At 40.2% G+C, this 23,829-nt stretch overlaps 1 protein-coding gene and 1 long non-coding RNA gene across 3 annotated transcripts in view; both read right to left on the bottom strand.

Moving 5' to 3' along the window:
• LOC139618228 (uncharacterized) overlaps positions 1 to 23,829 on the bottom strand; it is a 28,054-nt gene that overhangs the window by 763 nt on the left and 3,462 nt on the right. The window lies entirely within an intron of this gene.
• LOC139608846 (ubiquitin carboxyl-terminal hydrolase 37-like) lies at positions 8,321 to 12,667 on the bottom strand. 2 transcript variants are annotated; one of them, XM_071462961.1, is made up of 15 exons: positions 12,466 to 12,666; positions 12,223 to 12,260; positions 11,971 to 12,055; positions 11,795 to 11,829; positions 11,497 to 11,566; positions 11,169 to 11,389; positions 10,934 to 11,065; positions 10,674 to 10,797; positions 10,421 to 10,572; positions 10,194 to 10,296; positions 9,938 to 10,014; positions 9,630 to 9,738; positions 9,456 to 9,516; positions 9,156 to 9,313; positions 8,321 to 9,002 (listed from the first exon to the last, which is right to left on the bottom strand). In XM_071462961.1, the coding sequence occupies exons 1-15, from the start codon at positions 12,493 to 12,495 to the stop codon at positions 8,997 to 8,999; spliced, it is 1,401 nt and encodes a 466-aa protein (XP_071319062.1). In that variant the 5' UTR covers positions 12,496 to 12,666; the 3' UTR covers positions 8,321 to 8,996. The 2 variants fall into 2 exon arrangements, with proteins under 2 accessions (XP_071319062.1, XP_071319055.1); XM_071462954.1 differs by having other exon boundaries at positions 12,223 to 12,667.

A 23,829-nucleotide genomic window follows, 5' to 3' on the forward strand; every position in this document is an offset into this window, starting at 1 on the left:
CTAGTTGCCGATTTTGGTGCACATCAGACTCTTCATCTGCATCTGGGTCTGACTGAGGCTCAAACATGTGGCTGAGTCTCTCTGAAGTTCCCTCTGCGAACCATCTTGATATGCTCTGCTCTTTCACCTGTCAACCTAGTGGAAGTAGTGGTTGTGGGCAGGACACAAGGTCAGATCCAAAATTTCTTGGTGAGGAAGTAAGAGTAGATGTGATCCAGCCCCAGTTTTACCATTTTCTTTTAAAATTACTTTTTATTTTTAAATTAAAATAATACCAGAGTATTCTTACATAGTTTAAAACAACTCCAAAGTTCCCCTCTCTCATGTGTCTCATCCCAATCCCTCAATCTCTCTCACTCTCTGTACTGACAAGGTTTTGGGTTTCTTTTGCCTCCCAACAGATTTGTAATGTATGAAACTCTGGCTGTCTGAATCTGTTCTTTTTGAGACTATAACTTTTTCACTGCACCTTGTAGGTGTAATATTCACCATGGTGCTAACTGCTTATTTTGCTCATGATATGTCTTTTATTACAAGAAAATCAAATATGGATATGTTAACAAGAAACTTGATTTTCATTGGCAGTGCTCCAAGTTGTATGATGCATCTATCATTTATGTGTCAATGAAATTTTACTTTAAAAAAAACAGGAAAAAAACCAACAAAAACAAAACAGTGTAGTTATCAGCCAAAACCATGCAAATTGACTTAAAATATGAACATTGTAAAAAGATGCTTTGTGTCATTTATATTCCTTTAACTTCTCCATTGCTAAATATGTTCAAACACATTTTTCTCATTGAACTGGTGTGAAATCATCAGTGGTCTGAGGGCTCCTCCTCTGGTGGCTTCATGTTACAAGTGTTCAGGCACTGAGGGGTTTTTGTTCAGGTCTACTGATGCTTTGTGTTATTGTGTGTCTCTGGCACAGTAATACACAGCAGAGTCTTCAGGCTGCACATTCTGTCCATTTAGAGTCACTGTGTTGCTGGAAGAGTCTAAGTCGATACTGAACTTGTTCTTGAGTGAATCTTTGTAGTATGAAGCTCCAGTATATTTGCTGCCAATCCACTCCAGTCCTTTCCCTGCAGGCTGTCTGATCCAAGCTGTGTAGTAGCCACCAACAGAATAAGAGACCTGACAGGTGATGGTCAGACGTTGACCTGGCTGCACAGTCACAGAGGCTGGCTGTGTCAACTCTTCACACTTCACACCTGTTGAAAGAAGAAAATGTCTTGTTATCAATGATCAAGTGAAACAGCAAAAGAAGAAATGTTGACTGTGACAAATCCAGAGAGACTCACAGGATCCAGCTGCCAACAGCAGCAGCAGAGCTACACAAAACATGGTTGATGGTGAAAGTGAGCAGCTGTGAACTCCACTGACAGTCTGATGTGAAGTTTTTATAGCTGAGGAACAAGGAAGCTCACTGAGTTTGCATACAATCAAACATATGAAGCATCAGTGTTGGTCCAACTGGAGCCAATAGAAGAGTCTGTTCAGTGTTATTATATCTGCAGAGTGAAAACATTAGAAATCACCTGCTTTACTTTGTGTTATTACTCACTCAACTGTGACTCTTGGAAAATGTCTCTGCATTTACAGAGAAGACAATTTTTGTTGTGAACTGAGGACAACAATAAACAGCAGCTTCATTCAGTTCATGTTAGTTCCTTTGAGAATTTACATTAAATGGAAAAATCTACAGTATTATTCTGATCATTAACCAGCAGGTTTGTGTTTTCAATACATTTTAATCAATCAGCATTTCACTTGTCTCTTTATCTTCTTTTCTTCTTTTCAAACTACTTTCATACAATGTAAGATTTGTATTTTTGAGCCATCTTTAATCTTTATTTTTTTCTTTCCAAATTACAGAAAGAATAATGTTATTATTCAAAACTTGATGAGACAGAGCTTTTAGATTTTTCAGATGTTTTGGTTTATCTTCTCTCATGGAAACAGGAATAATGTTTCCCCCTCTTCTCTTGGCATCACTGTGCACAAAAATAATAAAGACATTAAATTATGCTTTGATTTTCTTGATATTTAGCAAAATCATGTTTCTCTAAGTGTCTCCTACACTGATGTTGCTTCAGAGTAGACTGAAGTCAGATTCAGTCTCATGTAGCAGAAGCAAAAAAATCCCTCTAACATTCAGTGAATTCCATAAAGTTCCAACTACATAATAAATTAATCAGAGAGCACTGTCTGTATTAATGTTCACTTTTAGAACGTGTTTGTGGTTGAGTCACAGATGTGTTGCTGGGTGTTTGTGCAGGTCTGTTGGTGGTTTGTGTAATTGTGGGTTGACGTACACAGTAATACACAGCTGTGTCCTCAGGCTGCAGATTCTGTCCTGTTAATATCACAGAACTAGTAGAAGTGTATGTGTGGTAGAGGAACTTTGCATTGTTCTAGTAAAAGTCACCTCCTCCCCAACGATATCAATATAATGTATATTTTATAGATCAAATGAAATAAAAGTTTGGGATATGACTTCCTCCTGCACATGAACAGATGAACTTACCTTTTGTTCATATTCCAATACAGAAAACTTTATTAGCTGTTTTATTGCATAAAGCTGTTCATGTAAATTCACTTTGTTTGGAAACTTTAAGCTTGAATAAGCTGCCATCACTTGTTCTCTGCCCTATAGATCACTGCTGTCTTCTCTCATGAACGGTGATGACACAGACAGATGGAGCTGCAGTCACTGCTCGTAAGATGTTTTGATTCTGTGGTGGAAATTCAACAAAGTTGGTTGAGACCAAGTTTGTCACAATGTTCAAAAGTGACTTTTGTTTGGGTAGAAATGTTTGAACTGTGACAACATCCAGTGTAGAAGACCAGCAGAAGCTTTAAGGTTTAGTGTCAGTCATTTCAGATCAGTGAGGACACCAGATCTGAGAGTCTCCTTTTAGTAACAGAGGAGACAGAAATATGACCCTGACTGACCTCTAGTGGTTTTATATCAAAAACTGCAACATCGTTTTTACACTGATGTCATCACTCACTTACAATTTCAAATCATTTCAGAAAACATATTTTGTTCATGTGTAGAAAGGCAGTTGCAGTTATTTAATTTCCGCAGTAGTTTGTATCAGATCAGTACCATAAGATTTTGTACAGCTGCTCAGCCACCTTCAGTCACTGTGTGGGTCTCGAGCACAATAATAAACAGCAGAATCTTCAGTCTTCAGACTGTTCATCTGCAGATACACCTGCTGTCTGCTGTTGTCTCTGGAGATGGTGAACCGGCCTTGGACTGACTGAGAGTAGTATTTGCTGCTGCCACTACCACTATCAATCCAGGCAACCCACTCCAGTCCTTTTCCAGGAGCCTGTCTGATCCAGGCCATCTGGTAGCTGCTGAATGTGAATCCAGAGGCTGTACAGGTCAGTGTGTGGGATTCTCCAGGTCTTTTAACCACTGGTTCAGATTCTGTCAGAGTCTGACCATCGACACCTGTCAAGACAATAAAAAGCAAAAAGTGAAATAGGCTGGGGTGAAGAATAAAACTATGTAAAAATACGATATGTGAATATTTTCACCTGCCCAGCAGAGAGTGAACAGCAGCAGTCCTGTCCTATAGTCCATCATGTTCAACTGTGTGTCCACTGTTCTCTGTCCTCCTCTCTGCAGTCAGATAAGTAGAGGTGGAAGACATCTGAGTTTTGCATTGACTCCTCCTCACAGGGAGGAGAGAGAATCAAACAGTAGAGATCTCAGGTTCATAATCCTCCAACAGTCCCTCTTGAATGTTTCACTAATTACCTTTGTTAATAACTTTTATTGTTAAGCTTGGTCAGCATCATGTTTATACAATAGTACAAAGTACTTATTATTAATGTATGATTAATGTATGGTTTTGTCATGAACCAGCTCAAATATAAAAAAAAACAAATGAGACCAAACAATTAATCAAAGTTCAAAGTAAATTTATTTGTCTAATAATAAACAATACACACATTTAATGTGGGACATGTAGATCAGTGGTGTCAGTGGTGTGGTGAGTGCATGAGTGCATGACATTTATAAGGTATTTAAGAGTAAAAGTGACAAAATAAAGCAAAACAAAAGCCAAAACACAACCAAAGCAGAATGTTTGTCACTGGGAGGAGAGAGAGGCAGAACTGATGTCTCCAGTCCTCTGAGAGAACAATCAGGAGAAGTGGATTCAGGTGTGGCTCTGTTCTCCTGACACATCTCTACCACTCTGACCTCCCCCTAAACAGGAAGAAGACCAGAAGCTCAAGGAGCCAGTGTTTTGCTGTTTTTTATTATGTTTTGTTTTTTTTTTGTTTTGTTTTTTTTTTTTTTTTTTAAGACAAAGTGCGTTAACCAGTTGAAATCATGCTGATGGACTTTAAATATAATCACTGTGAACAGATACTTTAATACATCAAATGTTTCATTTATATTCTGTCATTGTTAAATATGTTCAAAGGCTGTTTCTCTCTTCAACAGTGAACTGGTGTGAAATCATCAGTGGTCTGAGGGCTCCTCCTCTGGTGGCTTCATGTTACAAGTGTTCAGGCACTGAGGGGTTTTTGTTCAGGTCTACTGATGCTTTGTGTTATTGTGTTACTCTCTGGCACAGTAATACACAGCAGAGTCTTCAGGCTGCACATTCTGTCCATTTAGAGTCACTGTTTTGCTGGAAGAGTCTAAGTCGATACTGAACTTGTTCTTTAGTGAATCTTTGACGGTTGTGTCCCTACTGATCCACTCCAGTCCTTTCCCTGCAGGCTGTCTGATCCAAGCTGTGTAGTAGCTACTCAGGGAATAAGAGACCTGACAGGTGATAGTCAGACGTTGACCTGGCTGCACAGTCACAGAGGCTGGCTGTGTCAACTGTTCACACTTCACACCTGTTAAAAGAAGAAAATGTTTTGTTATCAATGATCAAGTTAAACAGCAAAAGAAGAAATGTTGACTGTGACAAATCCAGAGAGACTCACAGGATCCAGCTGCCAACAGCAGCAGCAGAGCTACACAAAACATGGTTGATGGTGAAAGTGAGCAGCTGTGAACTCCACTGACAGTCTGATGTGAGGTTTTTATAGCTGAGGAACAAGGAAGCTCACTGAGTTTGCATACAATCAAACATATGAAGCATCAGTGTTGGTTCAACTGGAGCCAATAGAAGAGTCTGTTCAGTGTTATTATATCTGCAGAGTGAAAATGTGTCTGGAAATAACCCCTTTTTTACATATAATATTTTGATTTAATTCCACACTCAATTGTGACTGTTTGAAAATGTCTCTACATTTACAGAAAAGACCAATTTCGTTTTAAGCAGAGAACAATGAAATGTTGTTTAACTAATTTAATTCAACATTTTAGCAGAAACTCAAATGAAGTCATCAGTCAAAACTTTTCATTCAATTTACAACGTCAAAAAGTTTCATGTTTTTATGTACAAACATGTAAAACCTTTTACTTCAGAGTTAGTCTTTGTCTCTGATGAATGAGATAAACTACTGTAACTGTCTCATCACAGAGACTGAGGAGAGAAAACAAAGGCTTTAACTGTCCTCTAAAGTTTTAAATGGACCTAGAAAGATGCTGTTTACTTTTTCTCCTTGTTTCAGTGTGTTTTATCGTGTGTGTATTCATGAGAAAGACAAATATTGCCTGATGAGTAGATGAAAAGAATATTTCTAAAGACACATTTTCAGTCATGATGAAACAGTTTTGAAAGGAGCTGCCATACACAGCAGAGGTTCTGCCTGTGCTCATTCAGAGCTTTCTCTGGCCTCTTGAATCCAGTGAATATTGCAGTGTGAAGTTAGAAATTATAAGACTGAGTGGACATGAAAATGTTTCTTTTCTTGGATTCTTGAAAAAGAAGATGAAACTTTTATCTTATTTATTTATTGTATTTGTTCCATACTGTCGATAATCTGAACTTACTTTATTTTGTTTATTTTGATTTTGTGAAGTGTTTGTGTTCATCCAAGGGCAGACTGAGGCAAAAAAGTGGCCCAGGAATCTCCCCCTGGTCAGCCCACTCTCTGGACAACACATTTTGTCAGGGGTGGGGTCCTCACCTCACCTGAAGCCTTGATGACAACAAAGACATGTCTGGGATTTAAATGTTTACATATCACTGATGCAATGAAATTGGACAATTTGCTGGATCCAGGAATACACACATGGAATACAATAGTACTGTCTCTACCCCAAATCAAGAGGGCAACAAATCAACATTTCAATAGAAATTGTACTGGAAAAGATACGACAGGGTAATGTCAAACAGACAGTAGCTCCAGCAGGTTGAGAAATACAGGGCCAGATTGATCTTTTTAGTCGTTTTTGTTTCAATGAACCTGGAAACAAGATGTGATCTTCTGTTGGTCTCTAAGTTAATCAAACAAAAACCATCAGCCATGTTTCACATGTTTCTGATTCAGACATTCATCTTAATCAGGATGTGTATGGATGTAGTATTTGTGTCATTTGTACCTGTTATTCTGTTAATTCGTTCTCATGGCTCATGATTTCAGCAACCACATTGCTGCGCTGTGATCATTTGACTTTTTTTTTTTTTAATTAATGACTTGTTGTACACTAACATTCAGTGTTAGTAATTAATAAATGATTCAAATGTAATGTTGTGGCATTACTGTACATTTCATTATTTGTTTGTTATGAAACAGACAGAGCAGAAGAGCATATTACATGAAAAGTGTTCAAATTACTGATATCTTAAGCACTTCAGCTAAATGTAAAGCTAAACTCACATTACATTTATTGTCCGGCAAGAACAGAGGAGCAGGTGATGGACAGGTGATGATGATGAACTGGTAGCAGCCAGCCCGGCTGTGGAAGGTAAGCGAGATACAGAGGTAATGGACATCAAAACATCTTTTGGTTAAAAAATAATTCATAATGCAAGACATAATGCAGCGCCTCAACACCTGCTGTCAACAGCTGTTCTTTGTGTTCTTTGACATCTTGTTAGTTCTTACATTGATTACTTGAGTTTCTGTACTTTTTCTTTTAACTGAAAACTCTAAACAATCTTCATCCATCAGCACATCTTCTTCACAGTCTTAAACAGACTCTGCCACTCTGGTTGCAGTCTGTCCTGTCTGCTCCGGTTTTCCGTCGCTCATTTGCAAGGCAAGTCAATCATATCATGTCACCGCGTGAAAACGCCCTCTATTTTGTGCAGGCGCGACTGAGAAGGCCTCAGGTCTCACACACAGAGGTTGTGGAAGAAGAGGAAGAGGGGTCGCAGCTCGATATGAGCTCAGTAAAACAGATGCAGTTAAAAATGGATCATTTTGCATGGAACTACAGACCTATGATAACCATCAATAACATTTTAGCCCCCTGCCCAGTTTTAATGAGAGTTAGCTTCACCGATCCTGATTCAGTTCCGGCCTACGAGCTGCCAAATAACAAAGTTATTAAGATTAAATAAATAAGTACACACCATATTCAAAAATATACTAATTCACTTCACTTGTAGATTCTTCACTTCTGTTGTCCCATCAGCTCCGGTCCCGGACCACATCTAAAGTAAGTTAATTACAGGACGGATTTCTTCCCGGGTCCAGTTCATGTCTATATCACAACATTAAAAGAAAGCAATTGATATTCACAGACCTGCTGGTTTGTTTGGTAAAGGTAGACTGGAGTTGACTGGGATTTGAAGTAGCTGTTAGAGACTCATCACACTTGTGGTTTTGAGTCATAGTCTTTTATAGTTTTGTTTTTTTAATCTTTCTGAAACTACATGTTTCATTCATACTAAATGTTATTTCTACCTAACACTTATTTAATTTGGTGAATTTGTTCTCAAAAGTAGGAAGTAGGGCCTTTTGGGAAATCCTAATCTGACCAATGAGCTTGTTCTGTGTCATTTCTGATAACTGACGTGACTGGATGTGAAGTTTTTTCAAGCTTTTATCAAGAAGCGAGTTCTTCAGTTGGACGCTGCAGTGAACAGCTTCATGTTAAACCTGTGTGTTAAACGCGGCTCCAGTCCAAGTCCAGTGAAAGCAACCACTGAATACACAACAAAAACAAAACTGGGAAAGATTCAACAAAAACAAACCAGCCACAACCATTAGCCCACGCTAACATTACTGTGAGATGCTCCACAGCAATGCTAGTGAACCTGTTAGTGATAGCACACATTCATAATACTGTTACCACACACTGAAATTAAACAAACACAACCTACAATGTAAAAGAACATTTCAGATCAGGCTGTTGAAAAAAAGACAACAAATACTTTATTTTCATTTTTAATTTACTTTTATTTTTATCAAATTAATATTTCATCAATATATACAGAAAATATTCTTTCTCTTCCTTTACATTCACACTTAAGGGCAATTTAGAGTCATCAATTAACCTAACGTTCATGTCTTTGGACTGTGGGAGGAAGCCGGAGAACCCGGAGGGAACCCACGCAGACACGGGGAGAACATGCAAACTCCACACAGAAAGGCCCCAGGGAGTCGAACCCAGGACCTTCTTGCTGTGAGGCCACAGCGCTAAGCACTGCACCACCATGCTGCCCGCTTATTGCTTATTTTTATTTATCTAACAGTGAAATATTTACAGTGTTAATTCCCCAGAGAGCAAGCCGTCTACCTGAAACTGAATTACAATTTTTGGCGACTGTGGCAAGGAAAAACTCCCTTTAAGAGGAAGGAACCTTGGGAGGAACCGGGCTCTCTGGGTGGGGGGGGGGGGGGCCCTTCCTCCTGAGGGCTGGCGCTCCTTCTGGTCCTCCTCCGCTCCTGATCCATCCGCCCCAGGCTGTGGTCTTTATCCATCTTCTTCTGTGTCTGCATCTCCTGCTCAGCCTCACTCTTCACTGAAAGAGAAAGAAAAAGAGAATGAAACAGAGGGGGGGGGTACTTACCTTTTGATGCCTCGTCCCGTGGTCATTCCTCTGGACTTGCTGTCTTCAGGAGCCAGGTGCCTGCTGATGGTTTCCACTCAGGCTTCTTCAGGAGCGTCCTGCCGTCTAGAACTGAGAATAAATCCAGGTGTTTTTCTATGTTTTCTCAGCTGTAATTAGTGTGAAATGTACAGAAGAGCAGTGTTGGTGCTGAGTCTCTCTCTGCCACATCCTCTCCATGATGTGTCTGACTTCAGTGCACATGTGGCAGAGCTCAACTCTTACTTGTCTTCTGTAGAACAGGATGTAGGCGGTTCTTCGTCGCCGGTCACACACGGAGGCGCCGCTGGTTTCAGTTACCGCTGCATCGTTGTAGGTGAACCAGCGGTCGGTCGGGTCTATCTGGCCCACATCTGGATCCACCCCGTCGCAGATGTAGTGTCCTAGCAGAAGCAGAAGAAGCGTTATATGGGCTGTGTTGGATGTTATGAAGGTCATCTGACTTTAACTGATAGCAGCGATTCAGTGAACATCATTGTTACTTAGACTCAGTGTGACATTAAGGAGAATCATGGATCATCTTACCTCTCGTTGCTGTGGCGCCGATATGGCTGATGGTGCTAACCAAACTGTAGCAGCCACCACCCTGAGAGGGAACACAGTGGATCAGAGTTAGTCTACACACAGTCCAAACATCTACTTCTATCAGCCCCAGTCTGGTGATTTTGTTTGTTATCAAATCTCTGAGTTTTTCTTTACCTGGTTGGAGGGCACCACCAGCTCTCTGGAGAGGACGACGGGGTTGTGGTCTTTAATTAGCTGGAGAGTTGGAGTAAACCTGAAGCGCTTCAGGTGTAAGACCAGCACTCTGTAGACAGCAGGGGACAGAGGAAAAACTGAAATGTGGCATTACAAATTCTTACGATTGGTATTTCTCCTAATCAATACTTCACAATTTGTCCTTAGAGTCAGTGGAGGCCAGTTTGATACCAGTGGGTGAACCAGTATCATCTCTGTGCACTGTGGTCAGGAGGTTGTTCATGTGTGATGGATCTGATGTCTCTCACCTTGGCAGATTGATAAATGAGGAGCGCTGGCCTGACCTGGTTGCTCCGCACTCGCAGGTGTACTCCAACTCCGTCTCCTGCAGAACAACACAAAACCAACATGCTGTCACTTCTTCTACATGCACGACGACAAACAGCTACACATCCACACACACTGACACAGGTAGTGATGGTGTGATTGAAGTGTTTTCTGCGTCATATCATCACATGATATCAGTGGGTGTGATGTGAATGAATGAGGACAGGTGTTTCTTACCATCAGGTAACATTCCAGCAGTCGTTGTACTGTTTCTGCTCCAGGTACCAGGTGCAGGGAGAGGTTTGTGAAATCCTCCTCTCTGCTGGATTCTGCATGGCAACTACACATTGAACAGATAACACAGTTGTAATACAGCTGCAGAGGTGACGATGAGGCTACTGCGTAGTGTTCAACACTTGACTTCTCTGCTGTGAAGCTGAAGGTGTGTAACTGTGTGGCTTTACCTCTTGCACTTCCTGGTGTTTAGCATCTTGAACACCAGGTGATCCTCCACCGGACAGCTGTAGGTCCTGTCTATGCTGGGAGCCAGCACCTGCAGCTGTAGGCCCAAACACCTCACCTGTTGTAGCACGGCCGTGAGGAACTCGTGAGCGTCCTGCAGTTATACAAGCACACAGTTGCACAGAGAGGTTTAAGCACAGAGGAGAAACTATCAGGAAGCTGTGAAACCACAAACCTTAAAACCTGCTCACTCACTTTCTGGTGGAGGTCTTCAAATTCTGGGTTCCACAGAGAAACTGCCTTCTTGAATGTGGAGAGAAGACGGGTTTTGTGACGAACATCAGTGGAGAAGTGAGACCCACTGATGTCTGTTAATGATCTGGAGAGAGAGAGAGAGGGAGAGAGAGAGAGTGAGGGAGGGGTGGTTAGAGACTCTGTCTGTGATATGAAACATTGTGGTGTTCAGGATACAAGTGAAGGATGAAATGAGTGCTTGTGTCTGAGGGGTGCTGTACCTCATGATTGCACCTTCGGGGATCAGACTCCAAACCTGCTCCTGTTGGCTGATGTCTCTGACGAAGTCCTCCAGTGTCAGGAGGCTCTGCAGGCAGGAGTTGATGTAGCAGAACTGTGCTGGGTTGGGGAACCTGACACACAAACAGAACAAGTCATTTTCTCCCTGCAGCTGTTTGTCTCTTTGATTCTCCACAGCCTTTTTTCTGGTGTTTGTGGATATGCAGATGTTCTTACCCAAGACAGTGGATCTGCTGCTGTCTGAGGGTCTTGTTGTTGGTCACAGGCACTTTTTTCTTCTTCTTCTTGGGCTGGTCTTCAGGAACGCTGTCGTCTTTTGGCCGTCCTTCCTTCTCACTTTGGTCTTTAAGCTCCACCACCTTGTCGCGCTGAGGGGTGGAGTGGCACTCCTCCTTCGGGGGCTGTTCTTCTGGGGAGGGTGCAACCTTACATCTCTTCTGTTGGGGTAAAGGAGTACTGAGGTTAAATCATACAAAGAAACGCTCATCAATTATGAAATATCTGGTTGACACTGAGAGCTGCACTTTGTGTCAAACATACATACCTTCCAAAAATGCCACCACCGAGGCTTCTTCGCGGTCTTCCTCGGGGTTTTGTCATCAGAGGTGGAGACGCTGGTGACAAAGAGGAACATTTGTTATCTCACTGGGAACTCACTGATTGGCTGGAGAGAAAACTTAAAGAGATAAATCAGCTTCTAGTCACTGGTAAAGAGCAAATACAGCCTTGTATTAACACTAACAGGATAAAAGTTTGAATTCCACAAACTCATCAGATTCTCTGAGACACTTAAAGTCCCAGCTAACAAAGAGGCTGAAGGATTAAATCTCATGTGTCTTTACCTTTGCTTCTCTTTTTTATCTGGATTTTTCTTTGTCTGTGTGGAAGAAACAAAAAACAAAAAGAAGCAATAATTAGAAACTGTGTCAAATATCATTGATAATATTTAGTTCAGATATGATTCTTAAAAAAATACTGAAATGTGTTTGATATGAAGCCATGACACTGCCAAACATACCAAGGGGCGACCGAAGAGTCGATATATCCAAGGGGTCGTGTCTCCTTTCTTCTTGGTGACAGCCGGAGCGTCGGGGGCGCCGACACTGGTGAAGAAGAGAAACACAGTTGGTATCATGAGGCGAGTATTATTGTTCCTATACAAACAATACAAAATCATCCCCCAGAGTGAATAAGGAAGCTGATGGACCTGAACATGGAGATGAAGAAATAGTCAGGAAAACAGTCTGATAATAGTTATGAGCTTTCTTACCTCTCATCTGCCACCAGTTGGATAACAGCTGTTGATTTCTGTAGAGAGACAGGAAAAATAAATGAGATTAAAATGACTGGAAACATGATGTATCTTCACAGCTGATATAAAGTGGCTTCACAGGCAGTTTCTCCTAAACACTGTGAACTGTGAAGTGGACACAGTTCCACTTTTTACCGTCCACAGGGTCGAATCCACAGCAGAGAAATGACAGAGAATGTGTGGTGTATCTAGAAAACAAACCTTTCCGCTACAGGAAAACAGACGAAACATCTTGATGAGTCTTGTCGAAGTGGAACTTGGACTGAGAGTAAAGAGCTTCTGTCTGCTGGTTTGATGAACTGTGATCTGTTCTACAGGAGCTCTGACTTCACAGTGACCCTTCTAGAACGTCACTGTGATGTCATCATGTCAGTGTGTGAGGAAGCAGCTCCGAGTGTCAACATGGCGTCAGTGTATATATGCTGTAAAACTGTGGTCTGAAAAGGCCCAAACTAAATCAGGTATCTGTCTTTTAGAGTGAGTCCAACTCAGATCTGAGGTCTCTCAGAAGCTCAAGTCAGGTCCTTTAAGACAAGTCTCAAGTCTTCATAAGAAATCTTCCATGTTTCCATCATCAGTAATGACAACTGATGACTGAACCGACACAAAAAGGCAGAAAAACACTCACGTCCACATCAGAGGAAATAATTCAGTGGTGTGTAAGCACTGCTGAAGTGTCCATACAGTTCATCCACTGTCACTCAGACCTGTTACTGTGTCTCTGTCCACAGAAGCAGCTGAGAGGACAACATGGAGACAAACTGTCTCTCAAACTGTCCTCTATAGTTACTAGAGGATCATGCAGAGTGTGCAGGACATAAACTGGCTTGTTTTTATTGATTCCTTTATTTTATTGCACACACCCACTGTAGCTCTGTGGGCCCAGTGTGAAACCATGAACTTCTTCATAACAACAGGAGATCTGTGTGATCTGCACATGAAGCTAAATGTGTGTGTTTGTTTGTGAATGTGTTGGTGTAAAAGTCAAATCATCACAACTTGTAACAAATGAAATAACAATAATTTACTGATATATTGTTTTGTCTTTCTTTCATTTTCCTCTGACAACCTTCAGCACAATGGTGAATAACAAAGAAAACATGAAGCAGTAACAGGTTGATATTTGGATTCAAACTTTATTAACAAGGTCAAATTTATTTGGGTCCTCACCCTGAGACAGGCACGTAATCATGAAAACACATGAACTCGTTATTACACATGTTGGAATTTATAGGTCAGACTTTTACAAAACTATTCCCACTTCAAAATGATATAAAGTAGATGAAGTTAGATCCACAACTTTAATAATGACAAACAAACACAAAGCACTAACACCGTTCAGCAGGCGTTCCCGCTGGTTTTACGCACGGACCATGGGAGGTTTTCTGGAGGTGAGTTGGAGCTGAAACTGAAACACAACATACATGAGTCGATACGCACAACACTGTGTGAGAGCGACACACAGCAAACACACTCACTGACCGAGCTGCTGATGGAACAGATTCATATAGAAGCAGCTGGAGATGTGTAATTTACTGGACAGTGGCAATAGAGATAGACAAGAAACACAGTGAAGAGAGAGGGGATGATATGTAGCATGGCCCAAGCCACAATTGAACCTTGGCTGCTGTGATATTAAAAATATGTGTTACATGGTCTTTGGCTGGCCCAGCTGCTCATGTTTTTGAGACATTTAATTGTAATTTGTAAGAGTGAAAGAGTTGATGATTTCATATTTCACTTGAGGGGATGTATATCCTGTCGTCTTATATCTCCTTACACTTTCTTTCAGGTAGTCTACTAGTGTTTGTACTTGACATGGAGTCATCAACTTCTTTGCTGGCCTACTAATCTACCCTTGTGATCAGATACCAGTCTTGTCAAGGATAAATAGTGATAAGTGATTGCACAGTTGACCATGCATTAATTTAACAACAGAGGGCTTTATGTTAATCTCTTTTTATAAGCACTGGTTGCCGCCCAGAAGGAGACCGGCCACACATCAAAACAATGGCTGAGGGCTGAGTCTCAGGAGAAAAACAGACCACCACACACTTCTAGTGGGTCATGAGTGATGATTGAGAGGATTTATGTTTGTACAGGTCCGTAATGTTGTTGTTTTTTGTTTTTTTTTGAAAATTCTGCATACTCTACCTTTAAGCACAGCATAAATCTAGGCCTTTCATAATCTAATGATGATGGAAATAATGGAGAAACTGGTTTACTCTTAATAAAAGATGATACAAGGAGGCTTGGATGTATTACGAAGGAAACATTTATTGACACTGGATCTAGGCGAATTCAAAGATAACATAACAAGTGAGAATGATCCCTTTAGCACCTTAGCCATACCATTTTTTAACAAATAATTCCACCTTCTCCACAGCACGGTGCAGCTGGATAATGCAAGGCAGTCAACTTTGCAGGAATGCGGTATGGCCAGTACTCTGATTCGTCGTCATCGTTATCAGCACTCAGTTTCAGTGAGTACATTTAAATAGATAGGCTTCTGAACTGGTGCTGCCATTAAATGTTTTTGTTTCTTCATACCTGTCAAATACTTACATGGCCCCATCAATAATTATGTCTCCCATATATGTCTACTACCCTGTTATCTGGAGTTCCTTAAGGGTAAATCCTTGAAACTATCCTTAAAAAAATCAAAATCACTGAGTCGATGTCAAATCAAAAGCACTGTGTGTTTTCAGCTATAGCCTCCACAGTTTCTCCCTCAATCTCTCTCAAACTATTAGATCTGCTAAATCTGGTAACTGTTTTAAGCGCCTCCTGAAATCATATTTATAGGTTGGCCTTTTTATGAGATTTTTTAAACCTACTCTTCATTCACCGTTTAATTTTTTTCTGTTCCAACTTCTTTAATTAATGTTTTGTTGTTGTTGCGGGAAGCACTTTGCAACAGTTTAAGTGCTATATAATAATAATTATCATTATTATCATGAACAGTTTTTTCTTTGTTGTCTTTCTTTGTCTGGTTGCAGAGAGATTCATGCCAGTCCACAGTAAACACCTGATTGAAGACTGCTGATGAATTTTCAAGCAGGAATGATGACAACACCTGCCCAAAGTTCCAGTTTCCTTAAATCTTTGTTTAGAAATATTCTGCTGTCAAATAAATACAATTCAGCCCAATTGAAATATCACTGATTCCAAAAAATATGTTTAAGTCTAAAACATTTAAATATTTGTTTAATTATCTGAAGTGAGGACATTAAGGATGTGAGCTAATGGGGGACTGATCAGGACTGTTAGTGTTAGGATTTTGTGCAGCTGCTCAACCACCTTCAGTCACTGTGAGTCTCGAGCACAATAATAAACAGCAGAATCTTCAGTCTTCAGACTGTTCATCTGCAGATACACCTGCTGTCTGCTGTCGTCTCTGGAGATGGTGAACCGGCCTTGGACTGACTGAGAGTAGTATTTGCTGCTACCACCACTGATGTAAGCGATCCACTCCAGTCCTTTTCCAGGAGCCTGTCTGATCCAGCCCATCCCGTAGCCACTGAATGAGAGTCCAGAGGCTGTACAGGTCAGTGTGTGGGATTCTCCAGGTCTTTTAACCACTGGTTCAGATTCTGTCAGAGTCTGACCATCAACACCTGTCAGACAAAGACAGAAATTTATGTCATGTGTTACATTGGCAGCACAAATGAAAATATGTAAGATTAAAATTAGAGAAGCTCTTCACCTGCCCAGCAGAGAGTGAACAGCAGCAGTCCTGTCCTATAGTCCATCATGTTCAACTGTGTGTCCACTGTTCTCTGTCATCCTCTCTGCAGTCAGATAAGTAGAGGTGGAAGACATCTGAGTTTTGCATTGACTCCTCCTCACAGGGAGGAGAGAGAATCAAACAGTACAGATCTCAGGTTCATAATCCTCCAACAGTCCCTCTTGAATGTTTCACTAATCAACTTTGTTAATAACTTTCATTGTTAAGCTTAGTACAAAGTACTTATTATTAATGTATGATTAATGTATGGTTTTGTCATGAACCAGCTCAAATATAAGAAAAAACAAATGAGACCAAACAATTAATGTTCAAAGTAAATTTATTTGACTAATAATAAACAATATACACATTTAATGTGGGACATGTAGATCAGTGGTGTGGTGAGTGCATGAGTGCATGACATTTATAAGGTATTTAAGAGTAAAAGTGACAAAATAAAGCAAAACAAAAGCCAAAACACAACCAAAGCAGAATGTTTGTCACTGGGAGGAGAGAGAGGCAGAACTGATGTCTCCAGTCCTCTGAGAGAACAATCAGGAGAAGTGGATTCAGGTGTGGCTCTGTTCTCCTGACACATCTCTACCACTCTGACCTCCCCCTAAACAGGAAGAAGACCAGAAGCTCAAGGAGCCACCAGAGGGATGGAGACTGTGTTTTGCTGTCTCCTGTTTTTTTTTTTTTTGTTTGTTTTTTTGTTTTTTTCAAAGTGCATTAACCAGTTGAAATCATGCTGATACACTTTAAAAATAATCACTGTGAAAAGATACTTTAATGCCTCAAATTTACTTTTTTTTTAATTTATATTCTGTCATTGCTAAATATGTTCAAAGGCTGTTTCTCTCCTCAACAGTGAACTGGTGTGAAATCATCAGTGGTCTGAGGGCTCCTCCTCTGGTGGCTTCATGTTACAAGTGTTCAGGCACTGAGGGGTTTTTGTTCAGGTCTACTGATGCTTTGTGTTATTGTGTTACTCTCTGGCACAGTAATACACAGCAGAGTCTTCAGGCTGCACATTCTGTCCATTTAGAGTCACTGTGTTGCTGGAAGAGTCTAAGCTGATACTGAACTTGTTCTTTAGTGAATCTTTGTAGTATGAAGTGCTACCAACACGTGCAACTCCAATCCACTCCAGTCCTTTCCCTGCAGGCTGTCTGATACAAGCTGTGTAGTAGCTGCTAACAGAATAAGAGACCTGACAGGTGATGGTCAGACGTTGACCTGGCTGCACAGTCACAGAGGCTGGCTGTGTCAACTGTTCACACTTCACACCTGTTAAAAGAAGAAAATGTTTTGTTATCAATGATCAAGTTAAACAGCAAAAGAAGAAATGTTGACTTTGACTAATCCAGAGAGACTCTGGAGCTGTGAACTCCACTGACAGTCTGATGTGAAGTTTTTATAGCTGAGGAACAAGGAAGCTCACTGAGTTTGCATAGAATCAAACATATGAAGCATCAGTGTTGGTCCAACTGGATCCAGAATGAAAAGATGCCTGGAGATCACCTCTGCTAGCTGTCAATACCTGAATTTGTTGTACTGACAATAATTCCATATTAAATTATTCTGTAAATTCTTATATAAATGAACAACAATGAGCATCTTTCTCTGAGGGCTGGACAAGCCACCTATACGGTGTTTGAATTCGAAGGACTTGTTGACAACCATTAATTGTTATTATATTATCTTTCAGCGAAAGAATGATGTGAACTCATGGAAATAAAGGGAGCAAGAATTTTAACTTTCTGTTTGACATGTGTTTCCAATGATTAAACCTTTAAACATATTAGCTTTTTTCCCTTCAGACTTTAACATCCAAAACTTTGAACATAAATAGACCATACATAATACCTGTTATACTATTCAATAACTAGTAGTTGGTGATTTAAGACATCTTCACCTGCATGATGAGAAAGGTTAACTTCGTAAATAGTGGGAAAGTAAATTAAAATAATAATAACAACAACAATCATCATCATTATCATCATCATCATCATCATCATCATCATCATCATCATCATCATTATTATTATTATTATTATTATTATTATTATTATTATTATTATTTTCATTATTATTATTATTATTTTCATTATTATCAGTAATGATGAGTCGTGGTGGATCCTGCTGCTCCAGAGGCAGAGATACCTGCAGAATGAGGACAGAGAGAGGGAGAGAGAGGAGAAGTACAAACTACGGCGGAGAGAAAAACAAACAAAGTTAATGGCATAAAGTGGTTGAGAGAGAGAGAGAGAGAGAGAGAGAGCCCAGTGCATCATGGGAATCCCCCAGCAGTCTCACTCTATAGCAGCATAACTAAGGGATGGGTCAGGACATTATTGTTGTTGTTGTTGTTGTATGTTTTCAATCAAGTACTTCATAAATTATTAATGGATACTTTTTTTAACAATTTCTTTGTCCTTACATAAATTTTATTTTAATAAGCTGGTTAATTTCATTTTTTTTTATTTATCATTTTTATCTTGTTTTATATTCTTAAATAATCAATCAATCAATATTGTTAACATTATTCTTATGCATATTTTTTAATTCAAAATGACATTGCAAGACAAGTAATACTGAGACAGCTGAATGTTATAAGTTGTGGTGGTGGTAAATAGAGGAAGTAGTTTTTGTATGACTCTGCTATCACCGTCTCTCACTGTGTGTCTCTGGCACAGTAATACACTGCTGTGTCCTCAGTCTTCAGACTGTTCATCTGGAGATAGACTTTACTGCTGGAGTCATCTCTGGAGATGGTGAATCTGCCCTGGACTGACTGGGAGTAATAGATAGGAGAACTATAAGTGCCTATATATGCAACCCACTCCAGTCCTTTTCCAGGAGCCTGTCTGACCCAGCCCATCCCATAGCTGCTGAGTGTGAATCCAGAGGCTGTACAGGTCAGTTTGTGGGATTGTCCAGGTCTTTTAACCACTGGTTCAGATTCTGTCAGAGTCTGACCATCAACACCTGTCAATACAAAAGCAGAAATGCATGCCATGTGTTACACTAGCATAAATGAAAATAAGTCATATCAATATCAGAGAAAATGTTGACCTGCCCAGCAGAGAGTTAACAGCAGCAGTCCTGTCCTGTCTGGCGAAACTAGAGGACACAGTTCATCATGGGAAATATGTCTCTGGAGAGTTTATGTCCAGTCCATCATCTAGTGAAGGGAAGTCCACTGCTGGTGATAACTGGCCGTCTAACAGACATGTTTGTCACTTCAACTAGTGCAGGTCAGGGTGCAGCTCCAAGTTGCTGCCAGTCACAAACAGACTCATCATCATCATCATCATCATCATCATCATCATCATCATCATCATCATCATCATCATCATCATCAGATAAACAAGACTAAGAGTCTACAGCCATGCTGCTGGCTCTTTGTATCCAGGCACAGGAGACAAACAAATCACACTTATATCATCAGTAAAGCAGTGATGACTTCTGAAACCTCAGAGGAGGAAGATAACATGAACAGAGCCTTTTCAACCCACTAACACATTTTTGTCTTGAACGTCATTGACAATTTTAACCTGGTGAAGAACGAGAGAGATTGGGATCACTGGTGAAGACTGGAGATTTAGTTTTTGAGATTTAGTTGTCAGGGGAAGTTTTTGAGAAGTTAATCTTTTTGTCATGGTCAAGGTTTTTAACACCAGCTGTTCAGTCACAACTTACATGAGAGCTGTAGAGAGTGAATGCATTTTAAAGTAAAGGCCTATCAGGGAGAAACTGCCCATGATGTCCTTTATTTATGTTCTCATGAATTCAAATCTCACAATGTGTGTGTGTGTGTGGTTCAGTCACAAGGGCCTCTGGGTATTTGTACAACTCTGCTGGTGGTTTGTGTTACTGTGGGTTCACGTACACAGTAATACACAGCAGAGTCCTCAGGCTGCAGATTCTGTCCTGTTATCGTCACTGTTCCAGCAAAAGTGTCTCTGTTGTCGCTGAACTTGTTCTTCAGAGCATTGTTTTGACAAATGTCGCCTCCTCCCCAACGATGGAAAATCTACTCCATTTATTTTCCTTCACACTGTCTGATCCAACCTGTTGCATAGCTGCTATCAGTCAGAGAATAACCAGAGACCTGACAGGTGATGGTCAAAGACTGTCCAGGCTGCACAACCACTGAGTCTGTCTGGATGAGATCAATACTGTACACACCTGTGGAAACACAAATCAACATTATCTCCATCATTCATCTGAATATTCAGTGTTTCTAATGTGTTTATTAGTGTGAATCCACTGAAAGCTCCTCACAGGATCCAGCTGCCAGCAGCTGTATCAGAACTACAGAGAACATGGTTGATGTAGAAGCTGAACTGATGTGAGCTCTTCTGTCCTCTCACACACACACAGACACATACTTCACTTCTTTATGAGGAACCTTCATTTGCATATTGTTGAATATTTAAATTTGTCCTTTTTCAAGAAAAAATAAGGAATAAAAAATGATATGTAAAGACTTCTGTTTCCTGCAGAAAGTTTTACATTAAAAATGTAAAACAAAACAAAAAGAAAAGTTTCTTTGTACCATATTTACAGTATCTAGCAGCGACTTTCACTGTGCAGTCCCAGCAGGTGGTTACTGTAATACAGGCTTTAACTGTCTGAGTTCAACTGATCAAGTGTTTTTTTCCAACGTTTTAGTCTTTTTGGTCCAGGAGATGAATAATTTCATCACACTTCATCTATCCATATAATAAAAATGAGGACTGTAGGTTTTTGTGCAGCTGCTCAACCATCTTCAGTCACTGTGAGTCTCGAGCACAATAATATATGTATATGTATTATTATTAATTTATTGTTAATTCACATGGGAAACCACACACACACAAAACATCACAGAATGGAAATCTTGTAAAATTTCATGTATTTGTTTTCTCTTAAACAACCTCTGAAAATATTCATGAATTTGTGATTCTGAGAATAATGATAAACAGGAACTCAGCTGGATGAATTTCATGACTTAAAAGGTGGAGTGGACTGTGATTTCACTTCATGTTTGTTTTAACTTGATAATAAATATTGAGGAGGATTTGGAGATGATAACTTTGAAGTTTGTCTCATGTTTAAGTCTAATTAGTTTAAAAGACTGTGTTCTCCTCATTGCCTCTACACTACAATATAAAATTCCCTGGTGTTTATTGGTGATAGGACTCAAGTCACTGTCATGATAGTGAAAACACAGAGCAGTGTTGCAGTAGTTCAGGCCGAGCACTGAAGCTGTGTCTGAATCAGCTGATTGACATCAGCTGTTTTATTCCTGCTCCACAATCACTGTCTTCTTCACAGCTGTGTGTCCATCAGCAGACCATCTCCATGCAGGTGAACAGAGAGGACATTATTACCTGACACTTCCCACTGTTCCTCTGCTCAGACATTCATCACATGTTGGTGTTGCTGCACTGATTCTTTCAGAGCTCGAAACTCTAATGTAAACAGCTCTTTTATAAATATACTCATGTTATATTTGTGTATCAAGATGTTTCTCATGAGGAATTTTTTTTGTTTTCTTCAGTCCAGTTACAGGATGAAAAAACAACCAAATAATCAGGTTTGAAAGCAAATAGTCTCTGTCCAGTCTCCAGTGTTTACATCAGTGTTTTTAGTCCTTTTCTATCAGTCTGCGACACAAATGTAGAGATGGAAGAGAAACTCACCACATCTCACACATCTCTGGAAATAGATCATCATTTCAAATATTGATTACAACTGTGTTTGTGCTGTTCATGTTATTCATTATAACATCTTTAATTCATTCTGCTCAGCAGTATTTGAAGGACTTTCCATTTACTGGATATATCATGAATAGATGTCAAATAATGTAAATTCTTAACAGCAGCTGTTCAAGCACAATATTGAGAACATTAGTAACTGTCACTGTTGTTGAAGCAGCACAAGTTCACTGCAATGAGAATCAGGAAGTCACAAAGCACAACATCAGCTGTTGTTTTAACAGTGGGCAGCATGTGTCTGTGTTTGGAGTCAAACTCCTTCTCCTTATGTTCTACTGCCCCCTGTAGGTCTCTGTGAAACATTTCTGTAGAGTGTTTGTAAAGCCTCTCTGCTCACTTTAACCAGTGTGTGTATCTGGCACAGTAATACACAGCAGAGTCCTCTGGCTTCAGGTTGGACAGTCTCAGATAAACCATGCTGTTGCTGTCATCTCTACTGATTTCTGCACGTCCTCTCACACTGCTGGCAGAAGCGTTACTACTGGCAGCAGAGAAGCCAGCTCCGATCCACTCCAGTGCTTTTCCTGCAGGTTGTCTGATCCATTGCATAACACAGCAGCTAAATGTGAATCCAGATCCTCTGCAGGAGAGACTGAGAGTCTCCCCAGGCCTTTTCACTACTGAACTGGAGGGAATGGACTCCATACTCTGACCTGTACAACCTGATGAGATGAAAGGAGAGAGGAAGCACAGAGGGAAGTGAGACAGTCATCTCTGAAGGTTTCTGCTATCACTGACTGACCATCAGTCAGTGTTGTCTGATAAAAGATGACACATCAAGAAGCAGGAGAACTCACAGGACAGAGAGAGAGCGACCAGCAGAAGAGTGAGTGTGTTCATCATCCTGAGGCTGGAGATGTGACCTCTGATGCTCCACACAAACTACAAGAGCAGTCAGCAGGACACAAGTACACTGCACACACTGAGGATTTGCATCAGGACATCATGGGGAGGGAGGGGCTCATGTACAGGAAGTCTCTTCTGCTTTCATTCAATCATATCAGTCACTGTGTGTTTCTTTTAATGCGAGTGATTGACCATCAGTGTTGAATTCTATATCTGTGATGATGAAAAACAACAAACATGGCATTTTAGATATCACTTTATTATCGTCATTAACATCATCATGAAGTGAAATAATTTAAATTTTCTGACCTTGTTATTCACATTTCATTTTTAAAGGAAGGATTTGACAGAAGAAAAATCATAACTTCCCTACATGTCCCATCTTATCATTACTATTAAGAGAATTTATTTTATTTCCGGTTTTTCAGAGCAAATTACATTCTCAGTGAACTAGGGTGAAATCATTAGTGGTCTGACATGAGCAGTAAACAGAACAACTTTGTTGTTTGACAGACTGATGTGTTTGACTTGTGGCCTTCATCAGCAGGCCATTGGTTGACATGGGAGGGTCGTCAGCTGGTGCAGCTCAGCTGAGGCCTCCTGGACTATAAAAGCTGGCCCATGTGCTCATCTGTCCTCTCCCTTCCAGCTGCTGACAGCCTTTGTTTTGACATTATGCTTTGCTTTTGCACATACAAACCTTCACAGCACATATGCTACTCATTCATGCACTGATTTCATGGCAACACTTACTAATTTCCACACCCCATTGCTTTTTATTTGTGTTGTTTTTAGTTGTGATAAATTGTTTGCTTTGAGTTTAACTTTGCTTGGACTCCCTTCTTGTCACATTCACTGAGCCAGTTTGTGACATCAACTTCAAAGCCTTTTCCAAGTTGCTGCCCTGCGCTGCTAAAATCCTGTTTTTGTAACCACGATGTTGTCTGACAAAATCACCAAACACATGACTTAAACACAACTGTGCTGTGAGTGGAGCTATGATTAATTGCAAAATGATCTCTGAGAGAAAGTAAGAAGTGACTGAAGATTAGTACATTCAACCAAACACCAGATCTCAGAATCTCATCTTGGTAACGGATGAGACTGGGACTTGACACTGACTGTTTTCTTCAAAAACACTTCAACATAAATTTTCAGTCTCATATGACGAATCATTTAGGATAAGATGTACAGATATGTTTTAATTTATGGAGATGTATTGCA

This window comes from Trachinotus anak, unplaced genomic scaffold (genome assembly GCF_046630095.1).
Source record: "Trachinotus anak isolate AG129_WGS33_773 ecotype Australia unplaced genomic scaffold, CSIRO_AGI_Tana_v1 ptg000003l, whole genome shotgun sequence".
In the NCBI taxonomy this organism is placed as follows: domain Eukaryota; kingdom Metazoa; phylum Chordata; class Actinopteri; order Carangiformes; family Carangidae; genus Trachinotus; species Trachinotus anak.